Below are 22,708 nucleotides of genomic sequence, written 5' to 3'. Positions count from 1 at the left end.
ACAGTGATTATGTCCCATTGCTGMAGGAGTGAGAGTGTGCAGCCTTTCCTGTATGGGGAAGGGATCATGAGAAGAATGATAAAACTGGCTGCAGAGGAAGAGAGCATTGCCAAAAAGCACCTCTATGATTTGAATKATTTAGAAAATCCAGATGTCCTTTCAGCTAAAGTAGGTGACCACAGCAAATGGAGTTAGAGGAGGAAGCTCCCAAGTGCTTTTTGGAGCTGCAGTTCACGAAGAATAAATGAAAAACTGCTGAGTGCTCGGACTCTGTACCAAACTTTTTATTGCTTGGTTTGGAAACCACAGATTTCCTTCTTTTTACTCTTCCCTTCCCTCGAATTAAGCTGTTTTGAATCATTGGCTATTTGTGACACCCAGACAAGACCACAGGCTTCTGTAAGGCTGCCCTTCAGTGAGGCTGTGCCAGTGCTBCTCACTGAATTGGCTGCCTGCACCTTTTCCAAAATTTGTTCATTCTCAGAGAGCTCCCCCCAAACCTGGAAGCATTGATTAGTGGGCCTGAGCCAACAAACTGCAGTGCAGCAGATTCCCACTTCAGTAATTCCAGATGTCCCAATCCAGAAATACACTTATCTGCAGTAGCTGGCTCTGCTGTGTGTGTTTTCACAGTCCATTGAAAAYGCACATGGTAAAAGCAGCAAATTGTTAATGTGGATGAACTGATCATCATCCTGCCCCTTAGGCAGTGATATCACTTTCATAATGTGATGTAGAAATAGATGTGGAGCTTTCCGGGAATATAATTCCTCTCYGTTCATTAACTGCWGAGATYRGTTTGGAATTGTGGTCATCATATAGAAAATTCCATTTCCTTTGCAGCWTCTTGTATTATCTWTATTGCCAGGAAGGAAAACGGACATTCATAGTTCATCTCTGCTTCCTGAGGCTCTCATTGGCATTGAAACTGGATGTACACAATGCTTAGAACACAAATTCAGTTCTTAAATCCGCAAGGTGATCAGTAAAGTCTCTAATGAGTGATATTTCTCAAGAAATAAGGACAAACTTGCAGCTTTCTTTCCTCCCTCCCAGGCTGAGAGTGAGTATGGTCAGCTGAAGGAGATGTGTGACCGACAGGCTGAGCAACTGAGCAGAACSAGCCAGAAGCTGCAGGAGAAGACATCAGAGAATGAAGCAGATATCAAAAACCTGAAAGAGACCATTTTCGARTTGGAAGACCAGGTGGAACAACATCGTGCTATAAAACTCCACAAYAACCAGCTCATCAGTGACCTAGAAAGTAGGTGGAGCTGGAAAAAGGATTTAAATTAACTTATCTGGGGATCTCAGTTATGGCTGCAACAGGGAGCAGGAAGAGTCCTGTCCTTTACAAATATTCCAATTTTGGCTGTTCCCTTCTGCTCATGCACAAAAGCACTATTTTAATATAGAGTGCTGTAGATGTAATATTAGAGACAGTCTCCAAGCCTCACTCTTCAGGGAAGGAAGTCTTGCACATTCTAGAAATTGGAATTAMTGATCTTTTAAAGAGCTTTTAGGGAAAGGCACTGGGAAGAGCATTAAAGTCGAGGCTGCTGYGGATGGGGAGCTGCCACCTGGTGGAACCAGTGACTGTTCCACACATCAGTGATCCATTGGGATGTTTGTGCTGAGTAAGTGAATCCGTGTGGGATTCTCTAAATTTCGGTCTGGTTTCATACCTGAAAATGTATTTTGGAGATATTTGAGTAACAGATCTGGTATGGTTCCATTCCTGCTCGTTGACAGTGTTTTAATTCAGTTTAGTCTGTTTTAGTGGCATTACCAGAATCAGCTGCTCCGCCCTCCCATTTTTACTTTCACTGCTACCCTTGCATGTTTAATAATCTTTTCACATTTTTTATCATTCTTAGGTAAAGCAATGAAGCTGGAAGAACAAAAACAAGATRCAGAGAGGCAACTGAAGGCTCTGACTAAGCAGATGAAGGTGAGGTTTAAGATCCAAGACAAAGCTAAGCTGAGCTTTTATTGCAATACTGTATTTGAGGGAGGCATTGTATTTTTCTAGAACAATATAGAGACTCTGCATCCTGTCAGTCTCCATTCCCTTCATTTTGTACTTCTTGACAGTATTGGAGTAGAGAGCTTAGTATGAGGTTTTTTGGCACTATTTTTGGTACTATAAAGAAGCAGATGTTTAGTTTGACCTCAGCACCACCTTGAAATTGTGATGAAATCCTAATCACTTGTGATCACTGCAATGGAGATGAATAACTAAGTGCCCAGCTTGAGTGGGTACATTTTCACAGCAATGTGGGGTTCTAATTGCAGGAGGACACCGAGGAGTGGAGGCGTTTCCAGGCTGACCTGCAGACTGCAGTGGTTGTAGCCAATGACATCAAGTGTGAAGCTCAGCAGGAGCTCCGTGTGGTCAAGAGGAAGCTGCAGGAGGAGGAGGAGAAGAGTGCCAGACTGCAGAAGGAGCTGGATGAAGTGAAGGGCAGCACCAGGTTGGTTGTTTCCCATTTACCAAGGCCAAAGCTTGATCTCTGTGCCTGCTAACACGCATGCGAATGGTGCTTTGTTGGTAACTATTCACTGGCTTGGATGTGCATTTGTMTGTTTGTTTGTAACTCTTCTGGCAGATTTTGTCGTCTCTTATTCGAAGATGTTTCTGTTCTTTTTCTTTTTGGCAATCTAGTTCTGTCAGCTAGGCTGGGAAGGTTCTAATCAGCAAATATTAAGTAGTAACAATTGCCAATATCCTCTGATAGCTTTATTCTCAATATGGTGTTGCCTTCATAACTCTGTGCAGCTGTATTAAACCATCTGTGGAAAGATGGGTTGGATACAGATATTCCATGGGACATCCAGAAGAGAACTGAGGGAAGCCCAGGAAGAAAGAGTAACACAGTCATCTGTTCATCAGAAATGGGTGTTGAATTAATTTTGCTCCTCTAGATTTTGGTATTTAATCTCTCTCCTAGTAGCTTCATGGCCATTGGCAGAATGGCCATGGGRACATGGTCAATCCTTTCTTTTCTTTCAGGTGAAGTAACAGTCCAGCTCTATATCTTACTTATTTCCTCACTGTTTTCCATTCAGGAGTTTCCACAGCAGCTGTACAGTAGATGGGACTAAAAGCATGGGAGAGCTTTTTTGTGGAGGTGTATGAATCAGAATTCCTGGATTGAACAAACAGAAAAACTTATTTTCAGAAAATAAAGGAATGTTTTTAGGCTCCAGTTGCATTATCAGAGTCCCAAGTGAATGCAAAGAAAAGCTATTACAGACCATGTACTCAGACAAAATGATTACCAGACAGTACTTAAGTTCTGGGCTCTGTTTCCATTCCTAATTTGTGCTTAATGAAATTTCTCTTGTTGAAAGCAGGGTTTCTATATGAGGGTGGGGAATAATATTCTTACAGTTTCCCCTCTGTWTTATTTTGATTTTTAAGATGTATTTTATAGTACTTAAAATGAATAGAAGATGACCTGCTAATTTGCAAACTGGGATATTTATCTTCCATCTATAAGGAACATTATCAGCTCTTCGGTGTTAGATGCCTGAGCTGCAAATATTCCTTTTTTAAATTGGACCCCCAGAATCCATACAGATGTAGTTTCAGGAGGAGATCTTGAGATATGTGTTTAATGAAGCCAGTTYTGGTATTTGTGTCTCCCTCTGTGTCACACACACATGGATGTGTCTGTYTCTGTGTCACGTTCACTCTGTGTAGCTTGCTGTGAGTATTGYCTTGGTCACGGAGCCAGATACAGTGGGCAGTATTGATTCTTTYTCAAAGGCAGGTAATGAAACCAAAGTTTGCATCTGTCAGGATAATTAATTTGAYTCTTGGAGTGTGCAGAATGTCTGTACTGAGTGGTATGGGGAACATAATGATGCCTGTGGAAGTCACTGTCTAAACAAACCAGTGATCAGCAGCTAAGCACTGGAATTTTAAAACTCTACTGACCTATGAAACAAATTCCTGAAGTCACCAAAGCTCCTGCTCAGAGCCAGTTCTACACTCATAGATACTTTTGCATTCCTGAGGTCTCTGTCTTCCCCAGCACCTCAGCTTCTTTCACCCAGGAAATTCTGGGGATATTCTCATCATCACTTTTGTCATCTTTCACAAATGCCACTGCTCAGAATCAGCAATAGATTCTGGTACCTGTGGTGATTTTAATGTGTGCTCAGCACTGGTGGAAACAGTTTGTAGCATGATAGCTTAACAGAGTCTATAAAGTATTCCTCATGTTTGCTAATGCTGAGCAGCTGCACACTCAGCTGAATGTCTGACAGTCCCTAGTGAAAGTTTCCTGTCTGATTTTTAAGCTCTTACTGGAAAATGTACCTTCCAAAGAGCTTGCTACTCAAAGGTTTTTGGCAAAATCTCAGCCATCTCTTGAGGGTCATTAGACTCCACCTCATAAATTCATCTTGAAGCCAATTTATCTCCTACGACATCCTGCCATTTTAATGTTTGCCTGTGGCTGCCTGAGTTCCTGCCTCCAAGTTTGATTTCACCGTTACGTTCTTCTAATCAGACCAAAAGTCATTTTTGGTTTAGGAACAGCCAAAGAACTTGCAGAAAAAATCCTGATGAGGTCATCAGAGTTCATCTGAATGAAGGTAAGAGCCTCCCAAAGGCATCTTTAACACAGATTAAATGTCTAATTCTATGACTAAGAGTGTTGGGGTGGGGGGAAGTTGGACAGGCATCAACCAAATGGAATAAGGGAAAAAGGAGTTAACTTGTCCCAAGTTAGTACTGGTTGAAACTACAAATTGATTAACCCTTGCTTCAGGCAGTCTTACTATGATATTTTACATCCTAATTAATGTTATTTCTCTGCAGTAAAATGCAAAAGCTTACAATCCACTGTTGTGTAACTGTCTYCTCGCAGGTAGTGGAATTTGAAGTTAAATAGTCTCCATCCTTGGAGGTTTTCAAGGCCAGACAGGATAAGATCCTGARTAAAAGATTCAAGGTCTTGCTTTGACTCTTTGCCTTCAAATTGTCAAAATTATTTTGGCACTAAAACCTTTTGTGCCTTGAATAAGAATGTGAAGGGACCACAGTTGGGCCAGGAGCAGTACTTAGAGAAATTAAATCTGTAATTAAATAAGCGACTTCTTAGAATAATAAAAAAAAATTAACTAGATCTTCAAACGGAAGCCTAAACTGAAGGTTGTGATGCATCCCACTAATTTGCTTCTGTTCTTCCTCCTAAAGTCTCAAATGCCACAGCATGGCAATGTCACATGCTTTTCTCCTGGAAATGAGCTTGTACTCTGTGTATTAAACCCCTCTGTCAGTCTGTATGTGCTGATGTGCTGCTCATCCGTGCCTGTGTTTGCAGCTGTTCTGTCTCACAGAGGTTTGATAGTTCACTCTGCTCTCACTCACAGCAAGCAAAGGACAATGGCAGAGCAGTGTTTGTTTACTCAGTTTGCTCCTCAGAGTTGTTTGATGTGGGGGTTTTGGGTGCGTTAGGGAGTTTTGGTGGGGTTTTTTTTACACTGGATGAGATTATTCCATCCCCTTTAGTGTAAGGACCCTGGAACAGGAACTGGCTGAGGTAGAGCAACTCAGCTCCTGGATGGGTTCATGTACCCCTTTTGAATGGAAAACCAAAGAGGAAAGCCAGAAACACTACCATCCCTGCCCTAAATTGATTCACTGGCTTTAAGTGATTAATTTCCTCCSATCTGAGCAACATAGATTCTTTTTCTTTTGCATTGTTGTTGCTCATCACATCCCAAAGCCAATTTTGTGGAGTGTTAAGGCACTCCTTTMACTGTTCTAGCAGCACCACAGGCATTTCCCCCTCTCCCTTTTTTTTAGAGATGATGGGATGATGTAAAAGAGAGCTGTACCTCAGGGTAGGCATTGTGTGGCTTTTCATAACCTCCCCAACTGCTCTCTGTCTCTCCATAGGTGCCTGATCTCTACCAGCTAACACAGCCCTGAAAGGAGGCACAGCCACTGTGAGACACTGCAGGACTTGCCTTCAACTCCCAGCTGAAAAAGGGAAGTTTCAATTCAAGAAAGCACCTCTGTTTGTTCTAATTACCCTGCAAAATTCAAGTGTATTGCAAAGTGTGAATGCTCAGGTCCACCTCTTCCCCATGGGCAAGAGCCTCTCTTTGTTTCAGAAGGCTTCTCTCTTCAGAAGAACCAGGAGGCAGAAGAAGTTCTGAATTATTCTAAAGCCAGCTAAGCCATAAGAAGTAATCATAGACATCTGGGGATCTGAAATAACTGAGAGCTTTTTTTTTCTTTTTTTTTGAGAGATGGGGCTCTTTCCCTCCAAACAGACATTCAAATGTGCCATTTGAAGCTCAAGCAAAAGTATAACTGAGTGTGTATGTCTGATTTGTAAAATTTATTGGGCATATACATGAGTTCTCCGTACAGTATTATATTCCATGAGCTATACAAGTAAGARACAGATGGTTTCTACAGACACACAAACCTGGTGATAGGTCACTGCAATCCAGCAGGAAAATTGGGTAAGAACACGAAGTCACTCAGGCTCAGCTGCTCTGCTGGTTTCAGATTTCCACTCCTGCATTGACAAGGCACTCGCCACTGGGTGGCACGGCCGACCCGGTGGTGTTGGGAAGGGACAGCCACGGAGCGTGTCCTGCTGTGACCTTSCCAGAGAAAGTTCCCTGCGAGGTTGGTCCTCCTGTAAGAACTGCAGATGTGGAGATCAGAAGGAAGAGAAACGAACATATCGAGCCCTAGTAAACCCCCTCTCAGAGAGGAGTCCTTCTCATGCCTTTAACTCAGGTGAAGTATATGATGATCAGGGAGAACTTAAAAGTTCAGATCTGCGACTGGAGACACCTGGAGAGAACTTTCCATGGATGCTGAGGRAACACTCAGAGATCACCATCTCTACCAGGAGATTCTCACGATTGATTCCAGGACTGGAATTTMATGTTTTGGCTGTGGGATTTCTGTCCTTTTCTTCTGGATGTGAAGACCTAGCGAGGGCCTGGTCTGGGARCAGGCTGAGCTAGTGGAGAATTCCACAGGATGTCCTGGCTTTGGCATGGCCCCCACCTTTGTGCCGTGCTACTGGAGTGTTTGCCTATATGCACACTTGTGTTGCCTTTCTTTGCTGTGCTGGCAGCCGTTGAATGTTGGTTTTTATGTTTCAGGAATATACATTGAAGTGCCAAATAAATGTTTAAGTGTTTGGAATTGTCTGCTGCCTGCCCTCGGCCTCTCTTCTATTCTGTGCATCGGTAGCTGTGTGTCTCTACTTTGTGTGCCTTGGAGCTCAGGAGGAGTCACAATGACAGGAACTGTCAAAGACTAGATTGGGRGGTCATTATTTCTGAAAATGTGGTCCTGTTGTCTTAGACCTCCTGTAACAGAGTCATTGGARCAGTTTAGAAATTTCAGAAACAGAAGAAGGCTGAGTTTGCCAAAAATCTATACATTGAGCACAGAAGGACTTGCACCTTGTTGTTAGTCACTTGTCCACGTATTTCAAATGTAGAAAATGAGACTCTCTGTTAGAGAAAAGCCACTGCATCTACTTCTCTCATCAGTGAATGAATGAATGAAACTCAGCAGTGGTTTTGTGAAAGGAACTGCACATTTTAATTCCTTTGTGGCTCCAGTGCTCTGCTTCCTCCTGGAGCTGCTCCACTTCATCCAGCTGCATGTGCAGCATTTATCTGAGTGAACCATTCATTCTTGTTTCTAGGAAAGCATACAGCAGTTGGTTGCATTTTAAAATCCCTCATTTTTGTAGCAGAGTTTCTGTAGTCTCTTGGATGGCCTAAGCTATTGCTGAGCTGAATAAATTCCATGCATATGGAGGAGTAATTTTAGGTTTGAAGTTATGGCTTGTCATTAATCTTTCTAATTTGTGCTCTATACTGTCCTCCTGAATTAGCTTGCTACTGCAAGTTAAGCTCTTGCTCTTCTGCTTCTCTATTAAGAAGCCCTTCTCTTGACACACACGTGCATCCCCTTATCATCCAGATTATTCTTTTTAAAGTTGGGAAGCGCTCACCGATTTCATCTCTCCATTGCTTGTTGCCTGGCCTGTATGGTTTTAGTTGRAGCAAGTGGCTCTCAGCACTATTCCTACCTTCTCTGCCAAGGTTTGCAGCATGGGAGGCCTCAGTTTTCTGTTGTGATTGTGTTTAATCAAGGAGGTTGTTTCAGGCTGCCTATTATAAATATACAAATGGAAGATTGCAGGAAGCGTCCTTTTAGAAAATTGAAGTTTGTTGTAATTGCAGTGCTTAAATTTCCATAGTGACACAATAATGGACACGTAAATTCTCAATGGACTCTTGTGTGGCACACGGGCTGGTCTAGTTACTCTTAACTTTATTTACCATATTTGCAAGCTTTTGCAGCCCAAATCTAGACTAAAAGGGTAATAGATTGTGTTGGTGGTTTGGTATCTTGAGGTAGAAATGTATCCTTCCTCCATACTTTGCTAGAAGCAGAATTCCTTTCAACTTCTTTGGTTTGTGTAACTCAGGTGCAGATGCTGTCACCTGCTGATTTGTTGTTTGTGCTTTATTGAACCACAGAACAAAAGGTCAAGGAAGGAACTTAAAGTGAGCAAAACACTGGTTCCCTCAGAGCTCAGTAAATCTTATCCAATCTGCCTTTMCTCCTTATTGGATTAAATGAGAATGGAACTGAAATGGCTTTTTCTCCAGCCATCTGCCTCTGCAGGCTCCTCTGGCACACAAGGAGCTTCAATGAATTAGCAAAGAAGTAGCAAATGGCTGCTTAAAGACAGCACCTCCTTAAGCTCTGCCAGAAATAGAAACTTGAGTCACTCTTATTCTCTTTATTCATTGACACCCTTTAGCCTCTTTCATTTTCTGAAGGCTAAAGGGAAAGAAAAAGGTTCTGACTTCTATGTTTAGCTCACAGACATTGTTCAACCCCACAGGCACTTTCTGGATGGAGTCCTCCAGCCACTTTATGAAATCATTTCTGGTTTTGTGTTTGTGTAGCTCTTGCTGTGTATCATACAWGTGTGAATACAGGGAGATGTGGTGGTAGCTCAGAACTTGTGGTCAGCAGCTCATGTACGGGTTCTGAGCACAAAAGGAAGATACAAATAATATATTTTTACATTACTAGACTTTACTTGCTTCCAGCTTTCCTAAACTAAGCTAGGTAATTGAACTCCAGGTCTACCTAAGAAATACAGGTAAGTCACTAAACATTATCATATAAAACACTTGACCAGAAGSAACTTTCAGTGTATGATTATATTTGCTGTTTAACACAGCTCTGGGCTTTCCTATATGAATTTCTGTAAGTCCAGCACCTAACCTTGGCTTCAAACTTTCTTTTCAAATGAGTAACTTAATTATCCTTCCTGTTAAAATATAAAACCTTTTCTACTTGGTTTGTCTATCTTCATTACAGCTATTGGATTTTGGCCTTCTTGTGTCTGCTAAGATGAAGCACTTAACAGTTTTATTCCCCATATAGCTACTTATGGATTGTGATKGAGGGTTCATTTATTCAGCAGATGTCTCTGTTGATAAGTTGTAAGTGTTGAGTTTTTACTCTGAAATGTATTTTCTTTTTGGTTACTTTGCTCATTATAAACTGAGGGCCACAGTAGCCCCTTAGCACCTGTGCTGTATTGAAAGCCCTTCTTCAGGTAATTATTGATGATCWCTCAAAAGTCTCATCAAACTGTTTTTTTCCTTTTCTATGAAAATCCTGCTTCCTGTGTGAGGATTGGGAATGGGGATGAAATGGTTAACAGTGCAGAGAAGTTTATTAGACTCAGTGATTTTGTGTTTACCAGGCCCTGCAAGAAAAGGAATCAAGTGTTCTGAGGAGTGATCCACGTTCTGGACATTGCAGTAAAACCTGCACATTGTTGGATTTGCCTCACTGCATATGAAGACCTTTAATCTCTGCTTGCACTTCTGTTGGCCCTGACTTTGATGTGATTTCTGCTTTGCAGGCTGACAGCTGAAGAGGTGGAATCTCTGGAGTCAGACACAGCCAGCCGCTGGCAAGGGGTCTGCCTCAGCAGAGCATCTCCCACACCTCCTGARTCTGCAGCCACTGTCAAGTCACTGATAAAGTCATTTGACTTGGGATGCTCAGGTATTTGAACATTGTATTTTGTAGTAAAAAAAAATTCTAGCAGTGAGCAGGCTCTGCTTCTTGCATCTACATGGGTGTTTTGTCAGTGCTCGGTGCATAAGTATGGGATGTCATTACACCATGGTTCCATGGTCTGACAAGATAGTCATAGTTGGGTTTGAAATCCAGATGTTTCTGTGTTTTTTCCTTGCAGGTAGCACTGGACAAAATATCCCAGTTCACAAGGTGCCCCGGAGTCCTCTCAGTGGAATTCCAGTGAGGACAGCCCCAGCTGCTGCTGTTTCCCCAATGCAGGTACAAGGAGCTCTTTCTGTCCTTGCAGATTCAAAAGAGGTGGACACAGTGCTGGCTCCAGCATTTGCTGACAGGGGGAAGGGGAAACTCATCTGTTTGTTTGCTATGGAACATCAAATGCTGTGGTCCTAACAAAAAGGATCAAAGTGAGTTTGTCTTGACTTCAGCTTAGAGGTCTCAGTGGACGGATGTGAACTTTGTGCAATGCAGTTCTGAACTTTTATSACCAGAAAAGAGGTTTCAATTATTGGGAGTGAGATACAAGAAACATCATACTAGAGTAGGGAGCTGGGAGACATGGGATTCAAGCTTCCATGTGTGCTCTCAGTTATCAATAAGGCCTGGGAACTTTGTATTAATGCCTGATGATGGGATATTAATGCTGAATGCTGGTGCTAAGGCTGCAGAGACAAGAATCCTTCTGACATATGACTCAGGGTGTTGGGAACAGAGTCAGGGTTAGGAGCAGGCATCCTTACTTATGGTTTGTGACACTAAATTACGTTTGGCAGAAGAAAAATCATRCAAATAGAAGTGTGAAATAGTTCAGGAACCAATGTATTACCAGATAAAATATTGCCCCTTTGTCCTTTTATTTTTTTACAATTATTTACCTGCTCTAGGTCCAGCTGATACCCTGCTGAAAGATTTCTGTGTCCCTCCATGTGCTTTGTGATCTTGACACAGCAGGAACATAATTTCTGCATGGTGGCCAGTACTTCTTTAAYTACCTTTTGCACCTTTGTTTCACAGAGACATTCTGTCTATAACAATACCAAGCCAGCCAGCAAGGGCATTGCCAGACATGCAGATCTGTCAGACCTCCCTCTTGCAGGTAAGTTGTGGTAAATCCTCAGAAATTGCCTCTTTTWGGTAGCTCAACTTGTCATTAAATGTTGGCCTCTGCCTGGGCCATTTTTCCTCTTCTTACATGGTCAGAGGAAACATGGAAAGTGCCTCCAGTGTCTTTGTTTTAAAGAGCTTATTAATTCGTAGTGTTTCTATTCCCATCTTGATCATAACTAAAAAAWAGCTGATTTATTGTGCTTTGCCAACACAAACTCGCCTTCTTTATTCCAAAGTATCCGTGGCACCTCTCTAATCCATGCAGTGGAACTGGAGAGGGTTGGATTTTATTCAACATGTATGTCTCTGGAACAAGTCCAAAGCACTGTCTTTTGAGGGTTTATTTGTTTTTAAATTGAGCTTCATTTGAAATACATCAAACATTTCAAATACTGATGTGACTGTTTTAGGAGCAGACATATTTGGGCTCGAAATAGTTTGTTTTGGGAGTTCTCAAGAGATGAGTTTGTTTTCATTTCACACTTTGCTTTTGTTCTCTTGTCATTTAATATTCTTTTCTACCAGTGTTTGTTTCCCATTTTCTCTAGGGCCTTTTATTTTGATTATCTGGTCCTGAATGTAGCTGTTGCATTGCAGTCAAGGCTAGCAACAACAGATTATTGAATTTTTAAGAACAGATGAAATATTATGTTCTTGCAATGAAACTGCAGGGAGGGACAAAAAAAATCACAAGTTCCTGATTGGTAGACTGGATTTTCTGCAATAGTTTGCTAATACAGGAGTGMAATTAGAACCTGGCTTCATTTTTAGACTTTTCAGATGTTCTGCCAAGGCTCCTCTTCTATCATGCAGAGATGGAGAAGAGCAAAACAGGTTATGGGCAGATGGCAGCATAAACAAGTGACACCTTGGGTGTGTTAGTGGGTTCTCCTGCAGGAGTAAATGCTAAGCAAGCAGAAGTGTCTGCTTCTGTCCAGGGGAATGGGCAGAGTTTATTTACTTGTATCAGTTGGTTTCCAGGAAGTCTTGCATGAGTGTATAGATCCCAAACACAACATAAAACCTGTTTAATCTCTACCAGTTTATTGTAGAGTRAAATAATGTATCAGCTGTGTAATATAATGCCAGTCCTTAACAATAAATACCCTACTCCAGGTCAGAGATAATTTCTGTTATTACCCATAGACAGTGGTTCTGTGAAAATCTGTTAAAATCAATAGATATTTTATAAGCCATTGTAGGGTAAAAATTTATGGTTGCTTATCTAACAAGTYCCTGTATTTACAGCTTCTCACTGTACCTGGATTTAATTTAGTTCCAATAATCCATAGCAAAGGCTTACTCACTGTAAAGTTGTAATAGCTCTGGTTCCAATCTAAATAATCCTAGAAGGCAGCTGATCTAAGCCCTATGCAAACAACACTGAATCAAAAATTATCCCCAAGGAAATTCAGAGTGAAGTAGTCTCCATAATAAAAATCTTCTGGCTGATTCCATCTGACCAGTGTCACAGCAGGRTTCTGTGATGTCCCTAATATGACCCAAATGTTACATAGTTGGAGAGGAGCATGGATTACTTCACCCAGAGCTGGTCTTTGGCTCTGATCTTTGAGAGTCAGACTTTTACTGGCTCCATCTGGACTTTGTAGCACCCAGAAAGAAGTCAAAGGAAGCTGAAGCTGAGATAAGAAGGAATTCACACGGCTCAGTGATATGGCATTAATTGATAATTATTATAGGGAAGTGACTGAAAAAGAGGTGAAAATCCAGTTAATTTCTGATAATGTTATGTGCAGCCCTGGATTGTTACATCACCTCATGTATTGATATGCAATGATTTTCTTTTGACTATACAACAATATGTGTCGTAAATACATTATGTAAATATCCATAATATGTGTAAGAAAAATACAGATGGGTCTGCTGTCAATATATTGAACYTTCCCAAAGTTCTGACAGAGTGGATGCCAGGCATCACATGGAATAAGTGCCTTTTTCTGCTGCCTGGGTTACATTCAGGAGACAAGAGGCTTTCTTGTTAGGAGTCTGCTAATGGCAGAAAAGAAATTATTGTACTAGGGCTGCTCAGTCATCTGGTGAAGATATCTGGTGCTCAGCTTTTGAACCTTTAAGACTGTAGATTTTGGTATTTCCCTTCATTCACCTGGGGCCCCTACCCCCCAGCAGGAGTATCAATCACAGGAAACCAGGCAGCCTGTACTGTTGAAATCATCAAAGCCATTCCTTGTTGTGATCACCTCTAATCTGCTCGAGGTTTCCTAGCCCCATGTGTGTTTAATGAACAAATGAGTACGTTTGTTTAGAATCAAAACAACAGACTACATATTGTGAGCTGGGGTGGCAGGACAGTGATTAATCAAATTCCTCAGCCTGCAAACTGACAGCTTTTCTTTTTCTTTTTTTAAATTCCCACAGACCTTCTGAAGGGGAGAAATGAAGAGCTGAAACCAGACCATTACCTCCGCAAAAGCCCCTCCCTGGAGTCCCTGAGCAAACCCCCAATGGCCTTCAGCAGCAGGATGCTTTCCTCTACCCCCAGCTGCTTGAAACCCCAAAGCAAACTCAGGTACCAGCCCRGTTTCCTGGGAAAATCAGGAAAGACCAACAGCATTACCTGCTCTAAGATAAATATTTTAATCTGGAGTGCTTTGTCTCCAGAGCAGAATCTTCCTGGTCTTTTGGAATTTCCAGGCTTTGTCAGATCCAGATACCAAAATTCAGATTGTAGTGATCACAGTTATTTACACACTGGTAGAAATGTAGAGATTTCAAGTGTATTTATTTTCTCCCTTCTTCCATGGTTTAGTGTGGAGAGAAAGGACCCCCTGGCAGCCCTGGCTCGGGAGTATGGTGGTTCCAAGAGGAATGCTTTGTTGAAATGGTGCCAAAAGAAGACTGAAGGTTACCAGGTAAGGAAATAGATACATTTTTATTTACATCTGAAGAGTGATAATCACTTTCCTACAGGTAAGCAGTAAGCAGTATCACTTCAAAGAAATATTCATATTTCACTCAGTTGGTTTTTGAATGTTTACCTCTACAGAGTGTTTCCATCTTCTTCATTCAGATGTCTTTCTTATCTGACTCATTTTGGTGTGCAGTTAAAGCCTTTGGTTCTACAAGGAAGGCATTTATAGAAAACATTTCATCCTGTGATAGATGCTGGGTGTGCAGGATAGCCTTGGTTTGGTGTAATGTTGGGGTTTTTCTTTCTTAAGAATAATATTGTTTGTGACTTGGAGGAGAAGACAAAAGCAGCTATCACCACATGATGTGCACCCTGGAGCAAGTCTCTAATAAAAGCAGAGTCCATCTTTGAAAGTCAATAATAAAATATTTTTTTTCTTCACAACCAGCTCTTCATGAAGCATTCACTGCAGGGTGCAGGAGTTTGAAGAAGAATACAGTAGCTTTCCTTTCAGTCATTTCTTAGCCCTGGTGTGTTCATCTGGCTTGCAGCAATTTCCCAGGACAGGTATTGGAGACAGCTCTTGATTTTAGACACWTTAGGAAGAGTAAAGCCAGAGTTAGTGTTTGGCCTCCAGTTCTATGATAGTGCCTCAAAGGCTGCAGTCCCCTGGAATTGTGTGTTCTACACTCATTTATTTTATATCTCATCTGCTAACGTTTTCGTGGACTTGGATTTGAAGGTGTGTGGGAGCATTCCCATGTAGCCCTCAGAAAACAATTAATGAAATACAACTTTTCCAAGTCTAACTTCTGTTAAGTCAGCAAACCCTTCTCTCAAGTAACACTTTCTCCTGGCAGTGTTGCCCTTTTCTGTTTGAAACGACACTTGTGGTGAGCTTCCTCCACTCTCTTAAAACAATTTAACCCAGATGAGAAGTGTTCTCTGAGCATCAACCTTTAGGTTTCTTTCACTAATTTACACCCAAATTGGACTAAATGTATTGCTTTTGGAAATTATGGTGTGACTTTGCAAATATAGAGACCTGTCTTGGTTCTGTAGGTACCAGCCTGGCACCAGGAGTGATCAAGTGTTTCCTGGGTGCTGGAATAGAACTGGGGTTTTGTTTTCCTGTGTAGCTCACTGTGTCTGGGATAGGCCACCCAGGAGGGATGCAGAGCAATCTGGGGCTATTTGTTTTTCCTTTGGTATTAGTCTCTGGAGGAAAATATGTCCATGCTTTGGAGGACAGTGGAGGTCTTGGCTTTAAATCTGGCTGCTGGGCTGTTTTTGCTATGTGACYGCCCAGCCGATGTTTCCAAAAAAGCTTCCTCATTGGGGTTCCTGCACTGGGGACCCTCCTGTTCTCTTCTGTCTTGTCCCTACTCCTTCTAAAGCAGCAGAATAAATTTTCAGTAGTTTGTGAGAACTGTGTAATTCAGGAAAGTCAGTTCAGACCTTATTTACCCAGAGTGTAGGTGTGATATCTCAGGGCAGATATTAAAGTCAGAAGAACCAAAGCACAATGACAATATTTATAGTAAGAGTATTGCTTCTCTGTCTTCACTGCTTTCYTCAGAGGCTTTCTCTCTTGGACATTCTTCCTCAGCTTCTCATTCCTCTTGCACTCTTTGCTGTGCATTCACAACTCATCATGAACTTGCTTTTCCCAGACCCTTGCACTCCCATGATAAAGCTGATGTTAAGCTCCGCAGGGAGTTTTTATCATTCTTGAGTACAAGAAATGGAGTAAAGAACGTCATCCTCCTTCCTGTCTCAGCCTCTGCAAGGGTGGGATGAGGTAATGAACTCCACTGAGCAAAACCCTGATGACATCCATGACTCCTTTTCCAGAGATAACACCCCTGTCTGTGAGGCATCATCTGTGCAAATTCCAGGATAATCTGTCACGTAATTTCTCACAATGAGCCCAGAACCAGGGAGAAGTTTGGATGCAAACTTGTTTTCAGCCCTGTGACACAGTAGAATGAGAGAATAAAACCTTGCTGCTTGGCTGCCTAACTTCTGTTTTCAGTGGCAAAATGTGTGATAGCAGTTCCTCATCTGAACTGGGGGGAAAGAGGGGGATTCCTTTCTGTTTCAATTATGATTTCATTAAGCAGTGTTGAGCAAGATGTATTAGAATAACTGATACTCTCAGTAGCAGCTACTCTGCCTGTCCCAAATTCCCAGTGACCTGGGAAGGTATCTGGGGATGAGACCCAGGGATCAGCACACAAAACTCCACTTTTTAAATGTTTTAGTTCCTACAAAACTTAYGCTGTACATAGAAATTGTCATCCTGCTCCTGGCAAATGTAGAATAATTTAGTTTAATTTAGTTTAAGATCAAGTCCAACTGTAAACTATCCTTGCATGGCCTACAGTGGGAACATTCCCCAGCTTTGAACTTCARCATGGTCCCCAGGAGGCAATCTCATAAAACAAACCAGGGACACTGGGGGAGTTGGGAGAAGTGCAACACAAATTAGTAATGGCCTGGCGGGTTTTGTTTGCTTTTTAAAAAAAGAAATTGCATGAGTTTCATGTTTCCCCTCACTTACTGTAAAGCATCTAAGTTTCTGTAATTGTCTATGTCAATTCTAAGATCCTTACTTAAAGAGTGATTTGACAGCAAAAGGATATGCATACTAAGGAGAAAGAACATGCAAACAGAATCACTGGATTAAAAATAAAGTGGAAGTTTAGTTTAATGACTAGGAGAAAAATATATGAAAGTGGGATTGCATAAACTGGGGCATGATCAGTTATATTATTTCATTTGTCATGTTTGGTGCCCAGATGAATTTTATCTGGCATTTTGGCTGTTGGTTCTGAATAACTATGYGGGGGTGGTGCTAAAAAAGTCTCAGTAGTAAGAAGAATTGTGGTGAAATCAGCTTTGGGCTCAGTGTCTTTGTGCAAAACTTCCTGGTGGAAAATCTCCAGCTTTAAAAAAATAACTTTAGTGTGTGGTTCCGTATAAGAATTTTGCACTGGCACAGGACCCCTCTTGCCAGCCAYACACAGGCTGTTCCTTGTACCTCTCTGAGTTGACATCATGGAGTGTAATGTAGGACCATGAGGTGACTAGACTTGAGAAATGTTTTTGTGGCTCTGAAACTCATTTACTATGAGTCCTTTAAACCACAAAGCCTGCTGAGACTAAGCTATTTGTGTTAAAATAGCTTTTTTTCTCTTGTCTTGTGGGCTTTTTTATCTATTTAAAAAGATGATACATCCTAGCCAGCAGTGTAAAGTAGGAATTGGGTGCCTCTTTTCCAGCAGGCTCAGTTCCTGTGAGCTGAAGCTCCTGGAAGCTGCTGAGAGTCATTCTTGTTGCATTATCACCTTCCATAATCATGTCATTAGTGACTGTGGTGTCATTTAAGTGCCCTGATTCTCTCTGCTCTCTGTGGAGACCATTTGTCAAGGGGCCAAACCTCTCTAGATTAAAGTCTATTGCTATTCACAGATGTATTGTGAGAATACAGAACTTTAAGAGGCACTTAACCCATGATCATTACAATTGTGGATTATTGTTTCTGCCACACACACTCTCTCCAGAGAGGAGAAGGAATTGCTGCCATGTTAATGAATATGGGTTGCTTAAAAGAACTATTTTCATATTCTTTTCAGCCACTCCACACCCTTCCTGTGGCACAGAGGGAAAGAGGATCTGCGACCAGCTCTTTTCTCCAATGCATATTCGTGGTTATTCCTTTGTTCTAAGTTGTGTTTGTTGTAACAGAACCTATTTGGGATCCAGCACTTGTTGAAGATCCAYCATCTCTTACAGTAAAGCTGTGTGGTTGTTTTAGGTAGAAGAAGGAGGAGATAAGGAATGTCCTAGAACTGATGTAGGGACRTGGCAGCTGTACTTCTGGAAATGTTTGTATTTTATGTATTCTTGACCTGTGCTTTCAGGCCATTGCATTATACTACTATGGCAGTGTCAGTGCACCAACTGTGGGTACAGGCAGCTCTTCATGGAGCAGAGATGGAAAAGCTTAAGGAGGAAGATAAAGCTGTTGCAGTATTTGCTGTTTGTCAAGTAATTGTAGCAAGAGCCTGCTCRACTGGTGGTTTGGCAATGGATGTAATATAAAGCTCTTTATCCTTTTGTGTTCAGTTTAAACTCAGACTAATACCAGCTTTTTGTTTACGAATTTGTGGCTTTCTTTTTTCTCACACGAATTCGCATTCCTTTTCTTTTTATGCTAGGCAGTATTTCCTCCAAACCCTCCTTGTTCTCAAGCCCTGTTCCATGCTGTTAGCCCTTGCTTTTTCTGATGCTTTTTTTTGCCTGGTTTACTGGCTGGATTAGATCCAGCACGGATTAAGTGTGACCCAAAGATGTACAAAGATGGACTTAACATATTCCCTTTGGTCAGGTGGTCGTGGGACCATTCTCCTTTGGGAGATGGAGTCTGTTGGGACACACAGCCAGGATGGCAATTTTGGGACTGCTGATGCATCCAGCAGGTGCATTCCTAAAGCTGCACTTTGTGAGGATCTGCTTTGTGGGAGATCCAAAAGCTCCTTCATGGCCACTTGTACTTTAACACTTCCATGTTTGAAGATTTCTTCCTTATTCTGGAAAATAAGGGCTGTATTTAGAAACAAGTCTGTTACTTCTTTGTACGTCATTAGTGTCAGGAGTTGACATTATCTGCCTACTTAGGCATTAATCTTTTCTAACTGTCAGCTGAGCACTTTGCCTCACTTCCATGGATATCTTGGACTGCAGAGAGTGAACAGAGCTATATAAATAATGTAAAAAGAAAAAAATATATATAAAATATAAATGCTGCCACAGTCTTGAGGGTTGGTGGTCAGGCTGGCAGTTCCAGCTAAGCTGCTTCTTTACCAGGGTTACAGCTGAATGGGACAAAACCCAGGATCAACCTTCTGAAGTTGGTCAGAATGTAATTCCTGGGACTTGGCTCAGTCAGACAGTTCCTTTGACACCAATATAATGGAGCTTAGTTTTAAAGCTTTGAAAATCCCAGCACAGCTGTCCCCCATCCTAAGGAAATACAGAAGAGAACCCAGTTGTTTCTTAGATGTGCACTTTCTACATTGTATTTTGTGTTTGTGTCAACAAGTAGCCTAAAACTGTTCCAGTACCTTTCCAAATTGTATCAGTCTCTCTCTTCAGGTTTCATTTTGAGCAGCATTGATGGCAGAGTCTCTGTTCTGGGGAGRACTGGGGAGATTTCCCTTCTGCCACATCAACCTGTGTGCCTGAGATCAGAGGCAGCTGACCAGAGCCTGCTGAGCCAGCAGGAAAAAGCATTGAGTCACACCAGTAACACAACCACGTTCACTCTGGTGAACAATGGCACGTCCCCTGAAGTCCCAGTGCCAGCTTTTCTGTTCTGAGAGGCTGCACAAACTCACTGAGAGCTCTGTGTCCACAGCACTTGTTGCATTTTGACATTTAGAGGCAGGATATATGAGCAATGGGTTTTTCCCAGGAAGTTATTAGTATATTCTGTGAGTTTCTGAAGAGTGGATGAAATTTTTGCCTCACTCTGTGTTTCTTCTCTGATCCTTAATGATGAGGAGGATGTTGACTTTTCCTATCTGTACAGAAGTTGAAAGGAGCTTTGCTAATAGCTCTTGAGATAGGAGAGATTATCCTGTGTTTTAAAAAAATTGACAATACATTGGTGAGGAATTTTGCTCCCAAGTCTGCTGCGGACCATCTTTGTGACCTTGGTAGCCTTACATTATGGCATTGCCTTGATCTCCCTAGTTAAAATATAAATCACATAATCATATAATTGGATATAAATTTAAGTGATATTGAAAGGATTCTCTGATGAAAAGGGCAATCTTGAGAGATTTTAATTCATGAAAATACAGGCTGAAAATATCAGGATATTTCCTTTTTTTTTTCCTCCAGGATTAGAGGCTGTTGGTGAGAATCTGTTGAGCAAACAGGAAAAAGCATTATTTTCCTAAATAAAAATGCTCATGGCTGAATTTGTAAATGGAATTACACAGTATGACCCAGGGTTGGTGTCTGGAATTAAAATGCAGCAGCCAAATCACGGCATGTTGGCAATAATCAGGCTGATTACCAATGTGCAACCCCCTTCTCAGTGATGCCAGTGCACAAACGTGCTTCCCCAGGGGAGCCAAATAACTTGAGCCAAGCTCTATCTTTTTTTCACATAGAAGGCTTTATCCTGTAAACAAATACAAGTCTCTTGATTGGAGGGATAAAAYAAATGCAGCTCTCTCATGCGTAACTTTCTATCCTGCTGGGTAATTTTAAAAATAGCATTTACATTCTGTCCATCCCAAAGTCCAAGACGCTTCCCTYGTGTTGCCTGGATGCACTGACAGTCAGTGAAAACACTGAATTGATTGGTCACCAGCTGGAACAGCTCCAAACTGGGAATTTAACTGGCATGAGCTGGGCCCTGCTGTTGGTCCCTCAGTAACTTTTGCTGGTGGGACCTCTCCCCACCTTATTTCCATCCTCTRCCCTGAGCCTGCTGCTGTYTGCAGCCTGCCCCTCCACCCAGGAATTCCATGACATGCCTAATCTCTGAATTCTCAATGCAGATAATTAGAAAGAGCTGTGGGAGCAGCCAATGTGGTCATTAGTAATTCTGCACCAGGGCTCCAGGCAGGAAGTAGCTGTGCTGCTGTCTTGGACACCGAGTGGAGCTAATTCCTCCCCCCCTCTCTCCCTCCCTCTTCCCCAGAGTATCTGTGTGGTCCTTGGAGCTGAGCTGCTGCATCTTCACTCCTGCAGCCTTGGGAATGAAGGGACAYAGCTCAGTCTGTTTCTCTGACATTCAGCAGTGGTGTCATTTGTAGGGGCTGCTGAGAAAACTGGTGGAAGTGGCAGTTGTGTGGCAAGCAGGGAGTTGCCTTTCAGCAGGTGAGCATAACAAGGGTAATTTAGGCTGAAGAGCAGAGATGTGCAGAGCAAAACCCAGAATTCATCAGTGTCTACTGGGATCATTTCAAGAGGGAGAACTCCTTAGTCCCTGCTTTTGCTGTGTAATCCACCTCTCCAGACAGAACTTACTCTTGGCTCTGCCTTCTCTYGGAATGTGACTGGTGGAAATTACAGAAATACCAGTCGCACTTGATAAATATCTTTTGTCACCATTACCTCATCTCTGAAATTACTCCAGCACATCCATAAAATTGCTTCTGCTTAGACCAGCTCTCATTTGGTCCTGTATGTTTATGTGACAACCAAGCAGCTCCCTGYGAATTCAGTTTTATTYGTTATCTCTCYCTCTCTTGTGCAAAGCAATAAATTAAGGCCCAAACTGAGGAATWTGTACARACCCYTGTAACTTTACTAACCTTTAGTGAGACCTTTGAAGTCTGTRACTTTCAGTAATGAGGATGTTGTCATGGGGTTGTTTGCAAACAAAACAACTCAGGTTATTTGCTAGGAAAGGTTCAGATTCATCCACTCTGTGTTGTATGCTGTACTAGCAGCTACTCTCAATCTCTGTTCACTGGAACTTGTTTTCGTTATAAAAAGTCTGTCTCTGTGTGTAAAAATGTAAATAAAAGGAGTTATTGAAGGCACAAATAGAGGCTGTTTGACTCCTTAGGCAGGYTGGTTACTCACTATGGGGTTGCAGGGATGGTTTCAATGTCAGTAGGATCTTGCCTTGCAAATAAAAGAAATTGAAAGTTGCATAATTGCTTTATCATTATCACCTTAAATGTCTCCCATTTGCTACTTTCGTTTTTTATTCTTATGGAAACTTCAGCTGTTGAAGTATCGCCTCTCTCTCTTAACCACAATACCAGAATTTTACTGCCTTGGAAAGGTTCTGAACCACAGGCAGAAAGAGCCAAGTTTGAAGAGTACACAGATCATTTTAGAATGGCTTTACAATTTGCTCTGAATTATGTCTGTAGGACAGCTCCTGTTCAGATGAGCTTGTTTTAAACACAGAATTTTCRAGAGCATCATTCCACCTATTCTTGCCAGTCTGCCTCAGGCAGGAAAATTAATATAAGAAAATAGGATCTGTCTGACTTTTTGGTATCTTCTCTAGCTTTTGAGACTGAAATAGTTGGGAGCTGAAACACCTCTGTGTAGGATCCATAATATCCTTTTAAAATTTCCTCTATTTAAATGTCTCTGCTCCAAGTGAATTCTGTAGCAAATTGATGTTTGATGCTTTTGCAAAAAAATACAGCTATAAATGGTGTAATATCTTGTCTTTGCTAAAGGGTTGGTTAATTCACACTTACAAAGCAAATGATGAATGGTGAACCCAAAGCAGCACCTGTGGCAGCAGTGCAGGAAGGAGCAAACAGAACCTAGGAATGTGATGGGAAATAGGGATTCTTTATAAAAAAATGTAGTAAATGGGATAAATTTTAAAGAGCTGGCACCAGATCCTTTTCAATTCATAGTGCTGTTATTATATGATTTAAATGCATTTTCAGAGTGTTTTGTGATCTGAGCTCTGCTGTTTYATGCATGTGTAATCAGCAATAAGATGCATGGCTTACTGCCAGGCTGTGAGAAGCGTTAGAAATATGGATTATGGGACAGAAACACAAAGTTTCAAAGACATTTAA

At 41.7% G+C, this 22,708-nt stretch overlaps 1 protein-coding gene across 3 annotated transcripts in view; it reads left to right on the top strand.

The window, feature by feature from the left end:
• Nucleotides 1–22,708, top strand: part of SPECC1 (sperm antigen with calponin homology and coiled-coil domains 1) — a 63,863-nt gene that overhangs the window by 32,963 nt on the left and 8,192 nt on the right. For 2 of the 3 annotated variants that reach the window (XM_057371964.1, XM_057371966.1), the window contains 8 exons: nucleotides 1,057–1,264; nucleotides 1,878–1,951; nucleotides 2,296–2,474; nucleotides 9,954–10,099; nucleotides 10,293–10,393; nucleotides 11,147–11,228; nucleotides 13,637–13,787; nucleotides 14,028–14,130. In XM_057371964.1, the coding sequence (XP_057227947.1) occupies nucleotides 1,057–1,264; nucleotides 1,878–1,951; nucleotides 2,296–2,474; nucleotides 9,954–10,099; nucleotides 10,293–10,393; nucleotides 11,147–11,228; nucleotides 13,637–13,787; nucleotides 14,028–14,130 (1,044 nt within the window). Of the gene's footprint in view, nucleotides 1–1,056; nucleotides 1,265–1,877; nucleotides 1,952–2,295; nucleotides 2,475–5,914; nucleotides 6,256–9,953; nucleotides 10,100–10,292; nucleotides 10,394–11,146; nucleotides 11,229–13,636; nucleotides 13,788–14,027; nucleotides 14,131–22,708 lie in introns of those variants that run through there. The other variant, XM_057371967.1, reaches the window with a different exon arrangement.

Source organism: Malurus melanocephalus, unplaced genomic scaffold, assembly GCF_030028575.1.
Source record: "Malurus melanocephalus ecotype Western Australia unplaced genomic scaffold, MMel_1.1 scaffold_162, whole genome shotgun sequence".
NCBI classification, from domain to species: Eukaryota; Metazoa; Chordata; class Aves; order Passeriformes; family Maluridae; genus Malurus; species Malurus melanocephalus.
The sequence above is the reverse complement of the archived record's forward strand: the minus strand, read 5'-3'. Positions and strand labels throughout refer to the sequence as shown.